General features: G+C 31.1%; 1 protein-coding gene across 6 annotated transcripts in view; it reads left to right on the forward strand.

The window, feature by feature from the left end:
* LOC127701890 (protein MON2 homolog) overlaps positions 1–24,565 on the forward strand; it is a 126,009-nt gene that overhangs the window by 53,801 nt on the left and 47,643 nt on the right. For 5 of the 6 annotated variants that reach the window (XM_052205868.1, XM_052205898.1, XM_052205877.1 and 2 more), the window contains 9 exons: positions 791–2,593; positions 6,316–6,491; positions 8,312–8,474; positions 9,741–10,001; positions 11,340–11,538; positions 13,177–13,772; positions 16,227–16,241; positions 19,131–19,274; positions 19,746–19,874. In XM_052205868.1, the coding sequence (XP_052061828.1) occupies positions 2,507–2,593; positions 6,316–6,491; positions 8,312–8,474; positions 9,741–10,001; positions 11,340–11,538; positions 13,177–13,772; positions 16,227–16,241; positions 19,131–19,274; positions 19,746–19,874 (1,770 nt within the window). In that variant the 5' untranslated portion in view covers positions 791–2,506. The remainder of the gene's footprint in view (positions 1–790; positions 2,594–6,315; positions 6,492–8,311; positions 8,475–9,740; positions 10,002–11,339; positions 11,539–13,176; positions 13,773–16,226; positions 16,242–19,130; positions 19,275–19,745; positions 19,875–24,565) is intronic. The other variant, XM_052205891.1, reaches the window with a different exon arrangement.

The following is a 24,565-nucleotide window of genomic DNA, read 5'->3' on the forward strand; positions in this document are numbered from 1 at the left end:
TACTAATAAATTCTAAATGTTTGGCACAGACTTATGTGAGCCTCTAGTTTTGATGCTTTAATATACTTGTTCATTAATATGATTTAAGACTGGTATTATACTTCTGTCTGTCTCTTCAGACATTTTGGTTATAAATGAAACAGTTTTACCAGGAAATAATTTAATCAACCTGCTGGTTGGGTATTAAGTGTGGAATTTAGATGGTACGTGTCTCATTCTGTATTGATATATTATATAGATATGCAATCAGAGTTGTAAAAAATTAATGTTTTTATATCATTTATATTTTAAAAGTATGCCAGTGAATGGCAGAATATTAGTTGATATAGTTCCATTTAGTACTGAGTCACAATCTTAAAGATAAAAGTTGAAAGATTTATCAAAAACTTTTTCATTAAAAAGTGGATCTTATTTTTGTTGTTCATGACAAAGCAATTGAATTAAACCATTCTTCATTGCCTTTGGTATTATTATTGCTAATATAACAGGAGATTTGTGGATTTACAAAACACCCTTTTCACCTTGTCCCGTAAATTTGGAATTGATATTCAGATATTTTCTTCAGTAAGATTGTCATAAATTGATTGCAAAGTCTTAACTTAAGGCAAAGATGACTATAATGAAATTCATTCCAAATAAAGCAAATCATTACAGAATTTCTAAATTGCAAATTGCTTTTAGTGAAATTGAATTATATAACATTGGCTTGAAATTTGACACATGCACCTAAGTAATCTTACAGACAAATGATTTAAATAGCAATAAAACATTTGTTTTTATTTTGTTACAGCACTATAATTTGAAGTGAAGCATATGAAAAAAACTGGAAGAAAACACCAGCTAAGACAATGAAAAGGAGAAAAAAGCATTGCTTTGAAAGATAGTTAGGCAGGTTTTTGTTATCATATCAGGTATGTCAAACCCTAAGGATTAACCATTGTGCAAACTATGTTTGTTACAAAATTATGATTAAAGATCAAATTTTCTTTCGCTATTCATTTGTAAAGGTTTAATCATAAATGGTATCTAGACAAACAGAAGGACAGTAAGTTCAAATATTGTGACATGATGCATACATTTCAGTTATCAGTATTATATTCTAATGCAATTTTTATGTAACTATTTTTTTCATTGGCTAAAAGTTACCATTAAATCCACAGTTAACATGTTGTAACTAAGGAGTGACCCGCCATTTTGAATTGCTTGTATCAAAAAATGTTCTATTACTACATACAATATTATCGAAAATAAAACAATACCTACTTCAAAAACACCAAATTTTCTATGTGGTTTTATCCAAATTTGAATGATAGAAGTAATGTAATAACCTTTAGTTTGTAAGTTCTCATTTGTATGAAGTCACTTTAAGGCATGACATCTATGCGCCAAAATCATGGCTACCCGTTGCCAGTAAAACTGCATTTCTAATCATCAAATCACCAATTGACAGCAGCAACTCTACAACTACAGTACTGTTATTCCTTAATTACCTTTACTAGACAATCTTAATTTAGAAAAAAAAAATTTACAACCATGCAAGAAAAGAGTTTTTAATGTGTATTTGTACAAATTTCCACATATAATGTTAGAAGGTATATCTATGTGATGAACAGTATAAATTCATCATGCAAAATCTATATACACACATGACAAAACCAAATGCTTTCAATGCAGCTCTTCTTCTCAAAGCAGTTAAGGCCTTCAATATGCAGCCAAAGCTTACACCACACTGCAAGTTCAACATGGGGGATACTTCAAAGTTTCAAAGAAACAAGATGTTTTATTTTGATCTATTTTCTTTTGTAGTTGTAATGTTAGATAGACTGAAAATTATAAGTTGTATTAAAGTTAGTTTATATTGACAGAATGATTCATTTGTACTGTAAATTATCAATATTGTATTCTATTCAATGTATATTATAAACATATTGATAAACAATATTATGAAATAATTTGTCTATTGTATATTTTCAGGTGAACTTAATTTCCTGTTTCTACAATTTCGTAATTTTATTCCTTAAATAATATTGTTGTCTGTTTACTATATGTTTTTTTCTTTTCAGGATTTCATCTCAATTTCAGATTTTTTCTACCGGTAATTTTAATCAAAGGGTATAATCTATGTATAGACAGGCATTTCTTCTCATACTTTGTTAGGCACAAATTATTTTACTGTGCCATTTATATGTAATTTATGTGATTTGTTTCAGCTTTAAGGTTTGACTGTTATGTTGAGAGAACAACAATTTAATTTATGCTTTGATATATTATACTTTCTTTTGTACCTCCACATTTTGAATATGTTTAAATTTGTGTACTAGTAAATTAATAAAATATAGAATTTCTTTCATATACAATATGTGCAAATACAAATGTATAGGAAAATTGGTCATCACCTAAAACTTGAACAATATATATCTGTTATTTATGAAATATAAAAATGCTGTCTGTAGTCCTAAAATGAATATCTGTTACATTGTAGGTATGTCAACATCCACACAATGGTATGAGATGTTGGGGAGCAGAGGCTGTAACCTCATTAGTCAAGGCAGCACTCAGTCATACTTATGATCCTCCATTACATCAAAATCTGGTAAATTATACTGGTCTATAGTACAAGTTGGAAAAAATTCAAAGATTGACTAAGAATTATGTTTTTGTACTTTATTTTTTAACTACAATTGTGATCAAAACTAATTGATAAATACATTTAGTAATTTACAATTGAATTTTAGGGCCTTCATCAAGTTGGACATGATAGAGTGTAGTTTCAAACATTTACAAAATTTGCTCTTTTTTTATGCCCCCGCTGTAGCGGAGGGGGCATTAAGTTTTACCCTTGTCCGTCTGTACATACGTACGTACGTCCCAAAATTGGTTTCCGTTCTCTAACTTTAGTTTGCCTCAACCAAATGTTATGAAACTTATACACAATGTTTATTGCCACATAACACAGATCAAGTTTGAATTTTGGTGGCCTCACTTTAACCGTTCCAGAGTTATGCCCCTTTACAAATAGAAAAATAGCTGAATTTTTTGTTTCAGTTCTCTAATTTTAGTTTGCCTTAACCAAATGTTATGAAACTTATACACAGTGCTTATTACCACAAAGCACAGATCAGGTTTGAATTTTGGTGGCCTCACTTTAACCGTTCCAGAGTTATGCCCCTTTACAAATGGAAAAATAGCTGAATTTTTTGTTTCAGTTCTCTAATTTTAGTTTGTCTTAACCAAATGTTATGAAACTTATACACAGTGCTTATTACCACAAAACACAGATCAAGTTTGAGTTTTGGTGGTGTCCCTTCATCCGTTCTAGAGTTATGCCCCTTTATAAATGGAAAAATTTTATTTTCTTCTAAATATTAAGTAATTTTTTAATTGGAGTTATCTTCCTTTGTCCATGATTATAGTTGAATCAACTACAATCAATGCTTTATACAATGCAATGTTTAATATTGACTTCCACTGATAAAACACAGATCAAGTTGAATTTGGGTAGTGTCACTTTAACCATTATTGAGTTATGCCCCTTTATAAATCGAAAGATTGCAAAATTTTTAGTTTCCATTCTGTTACTTAAGTTTGCCCCAACCAAACATTATGAAACCTATACACAATATTCATTACCACAAAACTAAGATTTTTTGTTTCCGTTTTCTAACTTCAGTTTGCCTCAACCAAATGTTATGAAACTTATACACAATGCTTATTACTACATAATACAGATTAAGTACGAAATTTGGTGGCGACACTTTTACCATTCTTGAGTTATGTCCCTTTATAAACACAAAAATTGCTGAATTTTTCATTTCCGTTCTCTAATTTTAGTTTGTCTCAACCAAATGTTATAAAACTTATACACAACCGTTCTAGAGTTATGCTTGTTACAAATAGAAAAATTGCTGAATTTTTAGTTTCTGTTCTCTTCTTAAGTTAGCCTCAATCAAATGTTATGAGACTTACACACAATGCTTATTACCACAAAACTCAGATCAAGTTCAAATTTGGGTAGCGTCACTTTTACTGTTCTTGAGTTATGTCCCTTTATAACTATATGATATGCAAGCGGGGGCATCATCTGTGTCCACATGTGGACACTATCCACATTTATTTATATAGTAAGACACTTAATGTTTGTTACAGATGTAATACATGTACTGTATTCAATATTAAAAGTTGAATATCTGACAGAAGTACTGAAAATTCCAGTAATGTTAAATAATGCCTTTATTACTGAAATTTCTCATATTAGATTTTAGAAGTTTATGATAAACTGATCAATACATAGACTTTTCTGTATCTGTCTTGTTTTAAACCACATAGCTTTTACTGGCATCTCTGATTCTTAACTCATAAAATTACAATTTGAAGCAAGTTATTTTCCATGTTGCTAAATAGTACAGCCACTGGTTCACTGTAGCTGCTGGTTGATTGTAGTTGAAGCAAAGTCAGCCTTACCAGTATACAATTTTTTCCTGTTCAGTTTAGAATTTTTTTAATTTTTTAATCTTCAAAATGCTTACGGATGTACTTAGGTGAAATTAAAAAAAATACAGAATTTAAAATTGATACTTTAGGTCAGAAGAGCATTAGTTAGGGAACAAAATAAGCTAAAAACATTGATAGGTTATGGAGCATTTCGAGATATTTAATTTTTGTCGAGCCTGTGACTTTTGTCGCAGAAAGCTCGACATAGGGATAGTGATCCGGCGGCGTTAGCTAACTTCTTAAAAGCTTTATATTTTAGAAGGTGGAAGATCTGGATGCTTCATACTTTGTATATGGATGCCTCATGTTACGAAGTTTCCGTCAGTCACATGTCCAATGTCCTTGACCTCATTTTCATGGTTCAGTGACTACTTGAGAAAAAAAGTTAAGATTTTTTGTAATGTTAAATTCTCTCTTATTGTAAGTAATAGGATAACTATATTTGGTATGTGCGTACCTTGCAAGGTCCTCATGCCCGTCAGACAGTTTTCACTTGACCTCAACCTCATTTCATGGATCAGTGAACAAGGTTAAGTTTTGGTGGTCAAGTCCATATCTCAGATACTATAAGCAATAGGTCTAGTATATTCGGTGTATGGAAGGACTGTAAGGTGTACATGTCCAACTGGCAGGTGTCATCTGAACTTGACCTCATTTCCATGGTTCAGTGGTTATAGTTAAGTTTTTGTGTTTTGGTCTGTTTTTCTTATACTGTATGCAGTAGGTCTACTATATTTGGTGTATGGAATGATTGTAAGGTGTACATGTCTAGCTGGCAGGTGTCATCTGACCTTGACCTCATTTTCATGGTTCAGTGGTCAAAGTTAAGTTTTTGAGTTTTGGTTTTTTTTTTCTAATACTATATGCAATAGTTCAACTATATTTGATGTATGGAAATATTTTATGATCTATATGTCAGTCACGCAGGTTTTATTTAACCTTGACCTCATTTTCAAGGTTCATTGCTCAGTGTTAAGTTTTTGTGTTTTGGTCTGTTTTTCTTAAACTATAAGTAATAGGTCAACTATATTTGTTGTATGGAAGAATTGTTAGCTGTACATGCCTGCCTAGCATTGTTCATCTGACCTTGACGTCATTTTCATGGTTCATTGGTCAATATTTAGTTTACTTGGTTAATGTTAAGTTTATGTGACAGTTTTAATAAAGCTTTATATTTAGGACTGTCAACATAATATCAATGATTAGTAAAGAAGGCGAGACATTTCAGCGTGTGCACTCTTGTTAAAAAATGGCGGGAAAAGGCTGACTCGGACTTTTACCTTATACTTGCATTGGTGTTATTTGGGTCTCAAATCGAAAGAACAGAAATTTGAATCTGCTTAATTTTTGGTAAATTACCTTTTAAGAGCTATTGAAGTCTTATATGAATAGAAAAATGGGTGTTATGGGGCAAAATATTTTACCCTGTATTGCAGGAAAAAAAACAATGAGTCTGAACATCTGACAAAAATTCATAAACCTGACCTAAGTACATCCTTAAATGCTTAGCAACAGTGAGAATTAAATAGTAAGCTTAAAAGAAATCTTTAGTTCCAAAATTTATATCAACCAAATATTTTTTGCAAAAAAAGGAATGAAAAGTAGCAAATCCTTGACTCTTTGTTGCTGCAAACCCATATTTCTAGCATTGGAAAAATGTTTTGGTTCATATAATATTTTAGAGCCAGATTTATGATTCTGGAAATAAGTATTTGGAAAGGTTATGAAATGGGAAGTCTTGGCAGGATTGATACAGAAAAGTCTTATGTGTCAGTATTTTTGCATCACTTTCATGTAAAGAGCCCAAAAATGTTTTAATTGTAGAAATTACAAACATGTATTCTTGGACCTTTACAAGAACTGTCTACCATTCACCAACCAGATATCAGACAGAGACAGCTAGAATGTATTCTACAGATTCTACACAATAATGGGGATAAACTCGTTCATGGGTGGCCATTGGTGCTTGGAGTTATTGGTGCTGTTACAAATGACCAAGGGTAAGAAACTTATAATTGTGGAGTGAAACAAACAGCCTGTTTCATGTACAAAACAATGAACAAAAACCACACATGAAAGACAGAAACCACCAACAACCAATGAATTACAGGCTCCTGATTTGAGACAGGAACATACAGAATGTGGCTGGGTTGAACTTGAAGTGTTTAACCCTCCTCTAACCTGAGACAGTAATGTAAATTCATAGTATGAGAACAAACTGAAAGAATTAGTTGAAGAGAAGGTTTGACTCATCTGATTGACACAAAGCACAAAAAACAACTAACAAAAATACTTAATACACAAAGTACCAATCTAAGGGTGCTCACAGTTACTGAAAGCTAGTTCAAAGCCAATTACAACTGATAAACAATCATGTTTCCCAGACTTTCTGTTGTTTTCCTTCTTCCTTGCTACAAAGTTACATATCTAAAATGTCCATAAAAGTAAAAACAACAAAACAACTATAGAATAGGTTTAATGATGGAGCTATTTTTCCTAAAGAAAAACCAAAGAAATTACAAACCTTGATATAATGAAAACTATATTAAAATTCTCCTATTCACCATAAAAACACCAAAAATCTATGTTTGGACATTTTTGTGGAGCCTTCGACTTTTGTCGAAAAAGCGAGACATAGCGATCCTACATTCCATCGTCGTCGTCTGCGGCATCCACAAATATTCACTCTGTGGTTAAAGTTTCCTTAAACTATCCTGGATTTCTACCAAACTTGGACAGAAGCTTGTTTATGATCATAAGATAATATCCAAAAGTAAATTTTGTAAAAAAATCCATTTTTTCCGTATTTTACTTATAAATGGACTTAGTTTTTCTGCCAGTTAACATTACATTCACTCAGTGGTTAAAGTTTTTGATATTTTAATAACTTTCTTAAACTATCCTGGATTTCTACCAAACTTGGAAAGAAGCTTGTTTATGATCATAAGATAGTATCCAGAAGTAAATTTTGTAAAAAAAATAAAATCATTTTTTCAGTATTTTACTTATAAATGGACTTAGTTTTTCTGCCAGTTAATATTGCATTCACTCTGTGGTTTAAAGTTTTTAAAATTTTAACAACTTTCTTAAACTATCTTGGATTTGTACCAAACTTGGACAGAAGCTTGTGTATGATTAAAAGCTAGTATCTAGAAGAAAATTTTTTTAAAATTTTGTTCCATTTTTTCCATATTTTACTTATAAATGGACTTAGTTTTTCTTCCAGTTAACATTACATACAGTCTGCAGTTTAAGTTTTTAAAACATTTATTAGATTCATAAACTATCCTGGATTTTTACCAAACTTGGACAGAAGCTACTTACAATCAAAAGATATTGTAGAGAGGAATATTTTTATTTATTTTTTTCCTCATTTTTGTTGAGCCTGCGATTAACAGCAAAAGTAGGCGAGACACTGGGTTCCACGGAACCCTTACGAATTTTAAATTATATTACCTTCAATTTACCATTTTTAAAGTATACAATTTTTTTTTCAATTTTGAGCTGTATTTGTCTTTTGTGTTAAAAGTGTTTCAAAAGATAAATGGCTTATTAATTATAGATGTGTGGTATGCAGCAATAAGACAGCAACCCAGCAACTCAAAAAACCTAAACACATCTAGGATAATGGATTGTTTTCAGTTATATCTTTTGAATGATTACAGATATGCATTTAACCATAAGTACACATTATGATATGTCTGGTAGCATCTTTACCAAAAATGATTTCAATAGTAGAAGGTGGAAAAGCAATGATTCGTCAGCAGTAAAAGAATAAGCATAAAATTTCATATGGTTAAAAGATGATATGATATTTCAGGGAAAAGTTGATACAGACAGCTTTTCAAAGTTTACAGTTGGTAGTTACAGATTTCCTTCCCATAATACCTTGTCAGTATTTACAAGTTTGTGTGGAGGTGGCAGCAAAGTTTGGTTTACAGCATCAAGAACTTAACATCAGTCTGACATCTATTGGACTATTGGTAATATAATGTATATTTGTAACAAATGTTATCAAATATGAAAAAGTATTACAATTCATTATAAAAGATATTTTATTTGGTACAAATTTACAAAAAAAATGTGTTGCAGAAGAACCAACATGTATATAGCATGAGGGGTGGATTCAGCCATTTTTTTAAAAAGGAGGGGTTCCAACCCCTAGACCCCCCCCCCCTTCCTGGATCTGCCACTGAGCATTGACTGTAAAAAAAAATGAAAATGTGATCTTTATGAACAATGAGACAGCAACCCAACATCACAAAAAACCTAACCCTGTAGTTGATGTTTAAAGAATAGACACCCTTCAGTGAGAATCTAATGTTTCCCTTAAATTTAGAATCACAACGTCATACTTTCCGAAGTCATTTAACGTTAGTTGCTAAAGATTACTTAAAGAACTTGAGAAACTAATTTGAATTGATCTATGGCTGCTATTTTGGTGCACAGTATATGCATATTCTGGAAAACCTAAGCTGTCTTTCATCCAATTAACACCTGATTGACAGTATCTAATGAAGCTTGTTTTTGTCTCCCAAGATCACCTAAAGTGCAGGAGATAATGTTGTTAAAATTTAACACATCAATGGTGAAAACAATGGGTAAAGTTTGTAATTAGATCAGTTAACAGAAAAATACTTGTGAGAAAAATCAGGTAACATTTTTACATGATTTGCATTTGATTTTAGGATCTGTTTAACATGATCCATTAATTATAAGTATGATTAAGTCAGATTTATTGACACCAAGTAAGTTAACTCAAAGTTTGTGAATTATGTTGGTTAACAGAAAAGTTATGATATGTGAATAATATTAGATATGTGTTTGGACTAACTTTTGCTCATCACATTTCCATAAAGATTATTTAGCTTATTTGCATTTCACTTTTGGTCTAATCATGCCTACAATTTGTTTTTTTTTTATCAATTTGTCATAAGGTCAGTTTACAACCAAAACCATATATATGTTAACAAATTGTTCTTGCAACTTGTCATTTCAATTTTATCTCAAGCTATTTAAACAATTGATAGCTATTGAAAACAATGTTGTTTTATGTAAAATATCTTGCTTTATGTCACTTAACATAAAAAATTCACCATTTTTTTTAATACAGCACTTTAAAGATAATTTGTAATTACATGTATGATTTTGCATGTTTTGAGACCACTAATGATAAACAAATGATTGTATGTATTTAATTTTTTTCCTGGTAACTTTTAACAGTTTTATTTAAGACTTTTCTCTTTCAGTGGAATATTTCTGACTTTTTCTACCAAAATCGGGAAAGAATTGCTAAAGAACTTGAATCAGACTTGTCAGAAAATGATAGTAAAAAACTTGGTATGCCAGCTTTTGACTCCCTATGGATGTGCTTGTATAGCAAACTTGGAAAACTATGTGTGGACCAGAGACCAGCTATCAGAAAGAGTGCAGGACAGACTTTGTTCTCTATGATATCAGCTCATGGAAGCCTCCTTTATAAAGACACATGGCAAAAGGTTTTATGGCAGGTAGGAGTTGTAAAAAATAGATTAAAGCATCAAAAGGATAACAGAAGCATTTGACAGTACATCAGACGACACTAACCACCAACATGGGACTCCTCCAAAAATAAACAAACAACACATGATCCAGATAGTCTGACTTTAAAAAAGAACGAAATGTGGTGAAAAGTTTTTGATCATTATCGTCAAAGTTTTTTCTTTTGTCTTTTTTTTTTTTGTACCTTTTGCGGTTTTTGAAAACATTTTTTTTTTCACAAGGGCTACATAGTCAAAAAAATTTCACATTTTTGGTCCGTTTCTTCTAACTGAAGGAGTAAGTTCGATAAGGGTCATATTTGGCCCCGATTATTAAGTTTAATGTTTCAAGATAATTAATGTTTTAAAAGTGATAAAAATACATGTGAGAAAGTTGAATAGAACTTTTTTTGCCAAAGTTTTAGTTTTAAAGCGTTGATTTTTACATCCCAAATAGGTCAAAAATAGAGATTTATGCAAAAGTTGACCAAATTAAGGCATAGGAAACATAGAGCGCAGGCGTCAACAAACTAAATATTCAAGTCAGATATGTAAAATGTGATAACAAACATTTTGTTAAAAAAGGTTTTTTGTCGACGCATGCGCTCTGTGTTTCCTGTCCAAAAATTCATTGGAAATTTACCCGTTTTCATTGAATTTTCGTTGAAAATCAAAATGAGTGCTATTTGTGACATCATGAATAGAACGCAAGTACGTAGATTTTCAACAAAAAGACATATTTTCTATTTAGTCACTGTATTAGCTATGATTCATTGTGATATTGGTCAATAAATCCTAATTTGAAATTGTAGCTAGAAATAGGGGAAGTTTTAGGGTGTTATCGAACCTACTCCTTTCATACCTGAAATCATGGCATAAACAAACTTGTATCAGGCTTAAGAGCATGAACTTCATGATTTTTTTTTACCTTTTTAAATAAACTTTTAAAAACTTACTTTAAATTTGAAATGATTTTAATGACTTTGAATTTTAAATTCCTCAGGAATCGACCACCCTACTTTTCATTCTGAGAAAAGAAATAAAAAATGGAAGTTTCAAGTTAATTACAAAATTCTAATAAATCCAGAACTACAATATAGGGTTTGTTCGAAATAACAAATGTCAGGAAGTCATCATAATTTAAAATTTATTACTTGTAGTGTTTTAGTAATCCTGATAATAGTTTCACTCATCTAATTTGGCATGAAATCATTTCCTATTTTATGATTAGGTGTCTAATCTTGTATTCATATAAAAGAGGGACAATAGAATGAATAAAATAGCAATAACCTATCTGTTAAGCACTAATCTATGACACTATTTCTTTAGGTTTTGTTCCCCCTGTTAGCAGATGTACAGAAACTATCAAGTCAAGCTTCTAATGTAAAAGACGAGGCCGCAACAGGAAACATTCTGATTCATCATTCTAGAGATACAGCAGAAAAACAGTGGGCAGAAACCAGAGTTTTAACACTGGCTGGTGTAGCTAGAACTTTCAACTCAAAACGAAGATTTCTTCAGCCAATAGGTTTGTGCAAAAATGATATGATCTTTCTAATTTTAATGCCAAATTAGAGTTTTGACCCCAATTTCACAGTCACTGAACATAGAAAAGGATAGTGCGAGTGGGGCATCCATGTACTATGGACACATTCTTGTAATATTCTACATAAACTATTGATTGGTCTACGCTTTTATAATACTTGCAATTTAAACATTATCTTAGAAAAATAATAAATATAATAATAAGGAGATGTGGTATGATTGCCAGTGAGGCAACTATTCACTAAGTACAACTGATGAAGATATAAGTGATGTTTATCAATATTAATAATTATGCCCACAGCTTTTGTATCTTCAAGTCTAAATACACCAGATCTTTTCATAATAGTAGCAAAAAATTAAATGCAAAATGGTGTCTGTTTTCAAATTGTTCACAAGTAGTATCTCATACAACTTTGAAAGTTGTACATGTACTCAAGTTACAACATGTTTTCTTCTCTTCAGTTATTTTACAGTCTTTTACAAGTAAGCACTATATGCAGTATGTTAACATGTTTAAATGCTTCAAACATTTAAAACTTTTTTGCCTATTTCTTTTTCCTTAAATGTATGTTTTTTATGCACCCTCCACTAAAATGGGCATTAAGGTATACACTTGTCTGCTGTACTTAAGTATGCCCAAAAATTGTTTTCCTTTCTCTAACTTTAGTTTGCCTCAACTAAATATTTTGAAACATATACGAAATGCTTATTACAACTAAATATAGATCAAGTTTTAATTTTGGTGGCGTCACTTTCACTGTTCTTGAGTTATGTCCCTTTATAAATGGAAAAATTTGCTGTTTCTTCATTGTTTTAAAGAAAACAAAACGTCAATAAGTTTAAATTAGTACATTGACTTTTGCATATTTACAAGCATCTGTGTCCCATTGACACAATTTTCTTTCATTTATTTTTTCTTTTTATTTTATTATGATTAAAGAATAATAGCAAGATCATTAAATAAGTATATAATTACATACATAAGTTATGCTTTTAATTGAAAATAGATTTGTTATCCTCTATGATTACTTCTTTTACTTTTATGAACTTGTCTTCACTTTTAATTGACTATCATGACAACATTTCTCATGAATATGCCTGAAAATAAGTATTAATTTTTTGTAATTTCACGTTTTTTACCACCAATAGACTTTACCAAATTTATTTCTTTATTATCTACGTAATAATAGGGAAACCTTTAGAGACAAAAACGTAGATTGAAAAAAATATAATTACTTCAAGTTACACATTAGTATTTCTTTTGTTGTTGCATTTTAGCCCTAGAAAATTACTTGATTGACAAAACTGTAATATTAAAATGTATTTAGCAAAGATTTTGATATATAAACAAAAAAGCTTAGGAAAGACATAGGGAAAAAAATCCAGAAGAATAATGCTATTGTTATCTTGTAAGTCAAATTAAAATGTTATTTAGCAAGAAAAAGAAGAATGCAAGCATGAACAATATTTTAGGTTGAATAACTTATGAAAAATTTATAAAAAGCTTATCAGTTTTAAGTCCAGCAGATACAACACCATAACATTTTCTTAATGCACTTGAAGACATTACAATGTCAATAGATTAATTTCAACATGCATGTTTTCCTTTTGTGTTTTGCAGGAGATTTTCCTCGAGCTTGGACACTTTTACTAGAATATTTAGAAACTGCATCATTGTGTCAGAGTGCTGAAGTATCACTGGCAGCTCTTAAAAGTTTCCAAGAAATTTTACAAATTAGTAAAGATAAACCAGAGGATCAGAAAATTGAAGGTTTACCTCAAATGACCCCACCACCAGAGGAGGTCATACATAGAACAGAGGACCAAAAGTCAAACGAACAATTGCAATCAAACAAACTGTCATCCGATGTTGAAACTGAATATGATCTGTCTTTATGGACTGCTGCATGGAAAGTTTGGTTAAACATTGGAACTAATTCAACAAAACCACAGAAAGTTACAAACAAATCTGTCAAAGTTTATGTTCCGTCTCAAGCTTTCTTAACAGCACTTATACAAACATTTCCTTATCTATTTGAACATATCAAACCACGGTTTGTCACTGCTGATTTACAGAAACTGTCGTCAGTGCTACAGATGGCCCTGTCTGTACCTGTCCATGGTGATGCTTCACCATTTATTATACCCTCCTACCCAGAAATCACAGTGACACCTTTACAAGAAGCAGTACTGAAAGCAATGGATGTCCTTATTAAGGTAAAGAAAATATCATTTTATGATATTTGATACTCTTTTTTGTGTAAATTTGCCCAAAGAATACTCATTGCATGAGCTTTACTCTTACTTTGTAAATCTCAAGATTGTTGGATATTAAATTTTTATCTTTTTATTCGACTGCAAAAATTTGCGGCCGTATAATGGTATGGATCTCTATGAAATTGTACCACAAGGTGTCATACCAAAAAAGGAAGGTTGGGATTGATTTCAAGAATTATGGCACTAACCATTTAGAAATTAGCAGCCAAAAAGGGGCAAAAAACCATACTTTTCTAATACTTTGTATAAATTGCTTATTTCTTGACCAATTTCAATTGGGTTTAATTCAAAGTCTTGAATTCTTGGGGTTCTTTAATATGCTGAATCTAACCCTGTATTCAGAAATTGTATTTTGGGTCCCCTTTTTAAATTGGTCCATATTGAGGTCTAAAGGGTCCAAAACTAAACTTGGTTTGATTTTAATAAAAATTGAATTCTAAGGATTCTTTGATATGCTGAATCTTAAAGTGTATTTAGATTTTTTTATTATGGACCTGATTTTTAAATTGGTCTATATTAAGGTCCAAAGGGTCCAACATTAAAGTTAGTTTGATTTTAGCAAAAAATGAATAATGGGGTTCTTTGATATGCTGAATCTAAACATGTATTTAGATTTTTGATTGTGGGCCCAGTTTTCAAGTTGGTCCAAATCTGGGTCTAGAATAAAAGTTTGTTGAATTTCAACAAAAATTTAATATAGTGGGTTCTTTGATAGGCTGAATTTAATAATATTAAAGGTACCAATTTAACTGCACCATATGCGCATTTCAACAATTAATGCTCGAGGCGAAATAATTGAAAATCCAAAACCTAAAACAAACATTGAAGAGCTGATCAACCAAAAGGACCTAAAGTATAGCCAAAACTGGACAAGGAATCAGAACTTTGCATGAGAGAGATATATTCCTTACCGGTAATTTTAAATGATTTCTAAAATTTCATAACAGTGAATTTCAATCAAAACAATATTCGTATTTTCATGCCAGTACCGAAGTACTAGCTAATTGGCTGGTGATACCCCCAAGGACTAAAAGCAGAGGTTTTGACCCAGTAGTAGTAATGATATTAATGGTACCAATTTTACTGCACCAGATGTGCATTTCAACAATTAATATCACTTCAGTGTTGCTCTGGGCAAAAATAATTGAAAATCCAAAACCTAATACAAACGTTGAAGAGCTGATCAACCAAAAGGACCTAAAGTATAGCCAAAACTGGACAAGGAACCGAACTTGCATGAGAGAGATATATTCCTTAATTTTAAATGATTTCTAAAAATTTATAACAGTGAATTTCAATCAAAACAATATTCATATTTTCATGTACTGAAGTACTGGCTAATGGGCTGGTGATACCCTCAGGTACTAAAAGCAGAAGTTTGTTTTGACCCAGTAGTAGTAATGATATTAATGGTACCAATTTTACTGCACCAGATGTACGTTTCAGCAATTAATATCACTTCAGTGTTGCTTTGGGCAAAAATATTTGAAAATCCAAAACCTAATACAAACGTTGAAGAGCTGATCAACCAAAAGGACGTAAAGTATAGCAAAAACTGGACAAGAAATCAGAACTTTGCATGAGAGAGATATATTCCTAAATTTAAAATGATTTCTAAAATTTTTTAATGGTAAATTTTAATCAAAACAATATTTATATTTTCATGCTAGTACCAAAGTACTGGCTGATGGGCTGGTGAAAACCTCAGGGACTAACAGTCCACCAGCAGAGGTTTGACCCAGTGGTAGTTATGATATTAACGGTACTAATTTTACTGCACCAGATGCACATTTCAACAATTAATGTCTGTTCAGTGATGCTTGAAAATCTGTTGTTAACGATGTATTTAGATTTTGAAATTTGGGCACCATTTTCAAATTGGTCTACATTGAGGTCCAAAGGGTCGATAATTAAACTTTGTTTGATATCATCAAAAATTGAATTCTTGTGGTTCTTTAATATGCTGAATCTATCCATGTATTTATATTTTGGATATTGGACCATAATAGGTAAATGTCCAATTTATTCTGTGTCAGAAACCTATGCTATGTCAAATATGTAGTCACAATCAAAATTCAGAGCTTTATCAAGCTTGAATGTTGTGTTCATACTTGCCCCAACTGTTCAGGGTTCAACCTCCATAGTGGTATCATGCTGCATCTTACGGAGAATTTTATTTATGTATGTCTGTCATCATTTGATGTGACCATTGGATGACTACAAAATAAGGCTGTTGAAAGATATTAAAAATAATGAATTTGCTTAAACTATAAATATTAATCACAAGTTCTATGTTTTAATTTCATGTTTTTGTGTCTCTATATATGTTTATTTAGTATGCAGCTTATATAGTATTATTAGTCCTTCTTTTGTATATGTTTTATTTTAATTTAGTTGGCAGCTTCTAAGGTAATAATTGTGTTAGAAGTTTGGCTGTGAAATTGCTTTTGACCTTCATCAATAACATAGTTGATATATGTTGCCTTATTTCATCTGGGAGGAAGACTTTTAACTTTAAATGACACTTGTATTTAAAAATGAAATAAACAAATTTATTTCACTTCTTCAGCAAACTACCTGTATTTTTCTGTATGGGAAATGATTCCAGTGTATACAATAACAATAGCAATCATGGGATACCATCAGGATAGTTGTAGGGATTGACATAGGAAATTATATTGAATAACTTTTAGAAATATAGTCTGAAGAGTTATTTTCTCTGTTTGGTGTAAAATTTGTTGTTAATTGCACACATAAAGCCATATGCAAGTGACTGGTTAGCCATAACTCTGCAGATATGCAAGTTTTAGTAGTGAGTGTGGTAGGATGTATTGATAATAGAGTAATTTACTAATACTTCTATAATCCTTATATGGCATGGATATTTCTATCTATTGTATGCAACTATATCTGTGTGAAAAAAGCTGTAGTAAGTATGTTAGTGCCTTTGTGTAACCCCTCATAAGACCAGATTTAAAACCCTTTCAAGGTTAAATACTAAGCAGCATAACCAATTTAAGCATCCACTACTTGTCGTAGTTTTAGCTTTACCTTCATCTCTGTGTGATGAATGTACTGTTCTGGGCTCAAATTGTGCATTGGATAAGTTTGAAGTTCCTTAGTGGAACCAATTTAAACACCATATTTTTTACCCTTTTTAGCCAAAATACTAAGGCAACATAGCCAATATCAGCATCAGCTACTTAGAATATTTTAGCCACAATGTCTCCTATGTATGATGAATGTACTACAATTTCTCCTTATGATTGATAAACGAGCTACAGTGCCTCCTCTGAATGATGAATGAAGTATTCTGGCCACAATTTCTGCAATGAACAATTTTTAAACTCCTATGTATGTGTCTTTGCTAGAATTTGGTTTTTATTCCCCTGCCGTAGCAGTGGGGGCATTAAGTTTTACCCTTGTCCGTCTGTACGTACGTACGTCCGTCCTTAGGTCCCAAACTTGGTTTCCGTTCTCTAACTTGAGTTTGCCTCAACCAAATGTTATGAAACTTATACACAATGCTTATTACCACAAAACACAGATCAAGTTTGAATTTTGGTGGCGTCACTTTAACCGTTCTAGAGTTATGTCCCATTATAAATGGAAAAATTGCAAAATTTTTAGTTTCCGTTCTCTAACTTAAGTTTGCCTCAACCAAATGTTATGAAACTTATACACAATGCTTATTACCACAAAACACAGATCAAATTTGAATTTTGGTGGTGTCCCTTCATCCGTTCTAGAGTTATGCCCCTTTATAAATGGAAAAATTGCAAAACTTTTTATTTTCTTCTAAATATCAAGTAATTTTTAAAATTGGAGTTATCTTCCTTTGTCCATGATTATAGTTGAATCAACTACAATCAATGCTTTATACAATGCAATGTTTAATTTTGACTTCCACAGATCAAGTTAAATTTGGGTAGTGTCACTTTAACCATTATTGAGTTATGCCCCTTTATAAATCTAAAGATTGCAAAATTTTTAGTTTCCATTCTGTAATTTAAGTTTTCCCCAACCAAACATTATGAAACCTATACACAATATTCCTTACCACAAAACTAAAATCAAGTACAAATTTGTTGTTTCCGTTTTCTAACTTTAGTTTGCCTCAACCAAATGTTATGAAACTTATACACAATGATTATTACTACATAATACAGATTAAGTACGAAATTTGGTGGCAACCCTTTTACCATTCTTGAGTTATGTCCCTTTATAAACATAAAAATTGCTGAATTTTTTAGTTTGTCTCAACCAAGTGTTATAAAGCTTATACACAACTGATCTAGAGTTATGCGTGTTTACAAATAGAAAAATTGCTGAATTTTTAGTTTCTGTTCTCTACTTAAGTTAGCCTCAACCAAATGTTATGAGACTTACACACAATGCTTATTACCACAAAACTCAGATCCAGTTCAAATTTGGGTAGCGTCACTTTTACCGTTGTTCGGTTATGTCCCTTTATAACTATATTATATGCAAGCGGGGCATCATCTGTGTCCACATGTGGACACTATCCACATTTATTTTTATTTTTAAATTGTCTTCACACATAGAAGGGACAATTCACATGTTTTCAAAGATTATTTATTTATAACAAAGGTATTTATAATTTTGATTAGAGAATTTTTACATTTTCTATGCAATCATGCAAGATAAAGGAATATTCTGTTCCTGCACCGGAAATTAGTTAAAACATGTGGGCCATATTATTCCACAGAAAATTTTAGAGATTGATTCGCACAGCACTGGATTTTCTATCACTTGCTTCAGTTGAAAATACATAATTGAAAATAATTCAATTCTGAATTAAAACTTTTTTTTAAATAACACTTTTTCTTCTTTTAGTTTATAATAAACTTATTGTTAAACAAAATCAAAATATTCAGTTGTGTGACTGTTTTCTTTGAAATCCTGTCTAAATGTGTTCAATCAAAGCTAGTAATCCAGTATGTCTCATTTGAAAGTTTCAGGTCAATAAATTCCCCCCCCCCCCCCGAAAAAAAAAATCAATATTGAAAAAGTATAAAGAAACATATGCATATAACAACACAAAATCAACAAATAAAAAAACTTCATTAGTAACTGCTTGTGAAATCTTCAATTGCATTTTTTTTGGAAATTTTTGGAAAATATTTTTTAACACATATGATACTATAAGACATGATTGATTTTTTTCTGCCTAGAAATGTGGAATTTCCTAAAGAGATATAGTGAAATATATATTAGATACTATGTTTTTGCAAACAAACATTGAACCATGACAACTGTTATATTTATACTCTTTAGGCTGTACATAGTGGTCCTGAACAAATGCAGTCTATGTATCCAGATATATACCACCAGTTGTTAACCTATGTGGAGTATGGTGTCAGGGTACCAAAATATGGACAAATAGAAGCCAAAGCATTTGGAACTGTGAAAGGACCACAGGTAAAGCATGCAATTTTAAAAGATTAGAACCCAAGGTGTCAGTGTAGTTTTGATTCAAAAGAACAAAGAAAGGACCTGAATATTAAAAAATCTAACTTAATATTTACCAGTGATTGGAACCTAAGAAGATTGGAGCAACATATATTTTTGAAGTAGTCAAAGTAAAAAAAAACTACAACACATTTTAGACTACCTATTACAAATGATTGATGTGAAGCATCTAACCAATTAGAATTGTTGCAACCACACATTTCTGATGAATATCAGTCTGAATAGTGTGCATAAAGTATTGAATAGAAAGTTTATGTAAATAGGAACCCATCTTACCTTAAACCCATATATGTTCAGTTTTGGTTAATATGTTTTCTTGGGTGACTGTCATGGCTTATTTAACCTCAATATCTCTTGTACATATGAAGAATTTTGTGACAAAATCCTTTCCACATTGTTTTGTTGACATTATAATTGTAGGTGGCTTGGGTGACCATGAACTTTGTTCCTTTTTCTGAGAAGTGTGTAGAAATGGTTGTAGATCTGTATCGTATCACTGCCAGACATACTGCTGTTATAAATGGTCATATACTGGAAAACATCATTAAGGTATTTACCTAAATTATCTCAAAATCAACTTTAAAATTGAATATACTGAAGAAATTCATATCATTTGCAATACATATTCTGTGTTCTTGTAGCAATAACACCAAAACTTAAACAAGTGTTGACTACTTTTAATGATCCTGAAACCAATCATAGAATTCCTTTGTTATTTTATGAAGATTTTTTTTAAAGATTTTTCAGGTGTTGACTGTAAATTGCTCATGTAGAACTTGGACAAGTCTAAGGATAATTAAGTCAGCTGACACAAGCTCTTTACATTCTGTAACAAACTTTTTTTCATCAATGACTCAAATTTGTGTATGGAATACACTCTGACATTGAAAGTTTGAAATCTAATTCCATTTTCATAACCAGTATGGAATCACAGATGAAACACCACTTAATTGTATTCAGTTCTAACAAGTTTGTGTTAAAACATGATTTAAACTTATAATAATGTGTAAATAAAACACAATTTTTTTATTTATTATCAATATAATACTCAGAAATAATGTACTAACCATGCATTTAATGCATCATGGTTTGGACATTGTTGAAAAATTTGTTCTCTGTTGTATGGAAAAAATAATTTAATTTCTTTTTGTAATTTTGATAAAAAATACAAAGTTTTACAAATGTATTAAAGATAGAATAGAAAAACAAAGGATATGGGGTATTCATCCATGACACAAGACATGTTTGCATTTTCCCAGACAGTAAATAAATTCAATCAGTCCAAGTGAATTCAGTTCATTGAAGATGTTGCTTTACATTAGAAATATATGACTTTATTCAAGATAAACAGGAGCATTTTGGATGTTATTTAAGCAGTGTTGATTACTTTTAAGTTCTAAGACATATTAAAAAACTGAACATTTGAGCTTTATGTTAATTTACAATATATAAACCATATAGTTGCATTGTTGGGTAATATATGATTTATTTGCACTAGCTAGGAAATATGAGAAAAGATTGATGGAATATTTTTTTGGCAATATAGATCTCTGTTGAATAATCAGCATTTGTGTTTTTAGATTATTTGCTATCATAAGATTAACCTTAAGACATTAGATTCATCTACTACAGAATCATTAACCAAATAAATGATAAGTAGGCGTTTTACTTATGTCATTGTTTCTAATTTAAATTCTCTACAGAGCCTAGGTTTGATACAATTTAAAAGTCTGATGTCTTTTTTATCCCACTAATTACAGTTCTATCTTGTTGGAGATTGGACAAATTATATTAATGCTGTGTTGTGTAAAATTGATGTTAATGTGTCTTTTTCATTGTCAGTCATTATTTGTTAGGTATGTTAATAAAACATCATTTCATATTGTCATGAAATAATAATCCCAATATAACAAGTTGACATTTAACTTAAAAAAGCAATAAAATGATAATTCTGACATGTTTTCTAACCAGCGCAGTAGTGTTGTACTTGAGTGCTGGTGCGAAAAGTAGCAAACATCAGCAAAGAACAAGTTTTGATTAGGCTGCTTTTTTGGCCCCTTGAATTTGACAAAAACTATAAATCTATCAAATAATATTGTTCAGATTTTAACAAGATATTATACTGTTAGATATCAGTATTTAGATATCCAAGTATTTGGCTTCCACATTTGCTTAAAGCCTTCTAATTTTTTACATTGAAGAAAGTCTGAAAATACTGCCAAAATAGCCTCATTTGAAGATCTAGATATCTCAGGTACTGCCTTATCCAAAGACTATTTTTACTCTACTATTTCTTGTAGAAAGATGTTGATGTGAGTGAAATATTTGTTTGGATAAGACTGCAGGTCATTTACCAAAAATTTATGTAAAATGTCAGTTTTCAGTCAAATAGGTTAATTTGGACATTTTTTATCACATCACAGTAGCATCTCAAATGATATTTCTGCACTAGATTAACCAAAATGTACAATTTCAGTCCCATACAACCTTAATACTTGCATTAAATACTTTTCTACTAAACATGTATATGTAATAATAAGAACTACTAGGGATTTAATTAAGGGTCATAATGATATAGAAGATTAGGATGACATGTCATCTTGAAGATGGCTTGCCATCTAATAGTCACTGGAGGTTACAACAAGGAGCCAACATATACTGCAGATGTTTTATTTGAGATTAAATGCACTATTATGATTAACATTTTTTGTCTACTTTTAGCAGTATTTATTTCCAGTATAATGTTATATCAACACTGTCTGTTAGGTGTGAGTTCTCTTTTTCTTTAAAGGACTTTGCAATGTCTTTACTATAATTGAACTAGGTTTTTGATTACTGTTATAAATTTTGTACATCTTATGTCATCAGCATCTGCTTTATTATTTCAAATTATCAGGACTGTTGCAGAGAACTAAATTTATGTAAGAAGAAAGATAACTCATGCAGAGAAGGAAAGATATAAGTCGTCTTTCTTAGTCTTTCTGCACACTGAATTTTATATGACAAGTTCTCATATATTAAGAAGCTTTTAGTAAAATTCAGAAATTGTGTATAAGTGTTCTCAAGATTCATACAAATTTCACATGAAATAGCAAACTTGTATAGGTTGCTTAACAACAAGCTGAGAATGAAAAATCCTGTTTGAAGAGATTTTGCTAAAATAAAATGCATGAATATATACAACTTCAAAAGTGGAAATTAGATAAAAGGACTAGTGTTGATATTATCATCAAACACAAATTTTCATAAAAAGTTGAACATCCTGCAGATTGTATGAAGGATAGCACACTATTGTAATAAATATAATAAAAGATATTGGTCATGGAGCTTTTTATGCCCCTGTCGTAGCGGAGGGGCCATTAAGTTTTACCCTTGTCTGTCTGTCCATATGTCCCAGAGTTATTTTCCGTTCTCTAACTTTAGTTTGTCTCAACCAAATGTTATGAAACTTATATAAAATGCTTATTACCACAAATTACAGATCAAATTTGAATTTGGTGGTGTCACTTTAACCGTTCTAGAGTTATGCCCCTTCACAAATGGAAATATTGCTGAATTTTTACTAAGTTTTACACTTGTCTGTCTGTCCATACGTCCCAGAGTTATTTTCCGTTCTCTAACTTTAGTTTGCCTCAACCAAATGATATGAAACTAATACACAATGCTTATTACCACAAAATACAGATCAAGTTTGAATTTTATGTGTAGTCACTTTTACTCTTCTTTTTTATGCTACCAGTTTTGAAAAATTTAAGATTTTGTATGGATTAGTTTTTACAGAATCTTCTTATATCTAAATGGATTCTTATTTAATGGAATGTACTTTAAATGTGGTGCTGTAATTTTAGGGAAACAGTGCTTTTTTTTTTTTCAGATTGATCACTCAACAACTTCCTGTTTACCGAACACTTACATCATTTTACACAACACATCCAAGTTGAAAATTTTCGTCACATTTTTTTCAGGAACTACATTACAAGGATTTCTGAAATTTAGTTACAGTGTTTATATAAGTCAGCTTTACCTTGTAATGCGTTTTCAGATTAATCACTCAACAACTTCCTGTTTACCATCAAATATTTGGGCTGGGGGTATCATCAGTGAGCAGTAGCTCGCAGTTATCACTTGTGTCTTTAACAGTGAGTGCTTCTTTGGTAATAACTTCATCCCAAAAGTGATACCTTTTGGAAGAACAGTCTATTGAAGGCCATATAGGTCAAAAGTACCAAAATTTCTAATTTTTTTAAAATTTTGACTGAACATGGTCCTCAAATCAGAAGTAGCCATTCATTTCCCTCGTAATCTGTAACATTTAGAGAAACTGTTTTCTGTATGTTTGGAATCTTTCTGGACATACCTCCTTGACTTAGCCACCCTACATATCTAGGTCTGAATTTGTCAATCATTCAGTTATAAAATAACACTGAACACCATGAAATACAGCTTCACTTGTTGCAGAAGTGTATTCTGTGAAATGATAAGTTAACAGACAAGTTCTTTGCTGAAACTATAGAACACCATGGGAGACCAAAACCGAAAATGGCACCTAACCCGATAAATAATGTGACTTGTATTTGTAAGGGTACATAAAAATAAGAAGATGTGGTACGATTGCCAGTGAGACAACTTTTCACCAGAGACCAAAATCACCAAATGATGTAGAAGTGAGCAACTATAGGTCACTGTACTGCCTTTGACCATGAGCATGTGATACTACATAGCAAGCTATAAAAGGCCCCGAAATGACAAATGTAAAACAATATAAATGAGAAAATAGAAACTGAAAATAGTAGAAATGACCAGCAAGAAAAGATCTACAAGAGTTGAACTTAACTAAATTATTTAAAATTTATAAGAGAGGTACTTCTCATAGCAAAAATGATAAGCAAATCAAAATCTGCTAGAAAAATAAAATTTCCAATTTTATTTTGATATTCTCAAAGTGGATCTGGATCACACCTGACCACAATCTTACTTAGTATGTGAAAGATGGCTGCCACTGTTGCTAACGATTTGTATGTTGCATATTTAAAATTGTTTCACGTTTTTTATGTCAGGGCCTTTTCTAGCCAACTATACAGTATGGATTTTTGAAGGCTGTACAGTGGCCTATAATTTCTTTCTTCCCCTTCATTTTAACTCTGATGGATAGTTGTCTCATTGCGATATCACATCTCCTTATAAATGTTTATATTCATAAATAAATCATGTTCCCTTATACTCACATAGTACATGAACAT

The sequence above is a fragment of the Mytilus californianus genome, unplaced genomic scaffold (assembly GCF_021869535.1).
Source record: "Mytilus californianus isolate M0D057914Y unplaced genomic scaffold, xbMytCali1.0.p SCAF_1, whole genome shotgun sequence".
NCBI classification, from domain to species: Eukaryota; Metazoa; Mollusca; class Bivalvia; order Mytilida; family Mytilidae; genus Mytilus; species Mytilus californianus.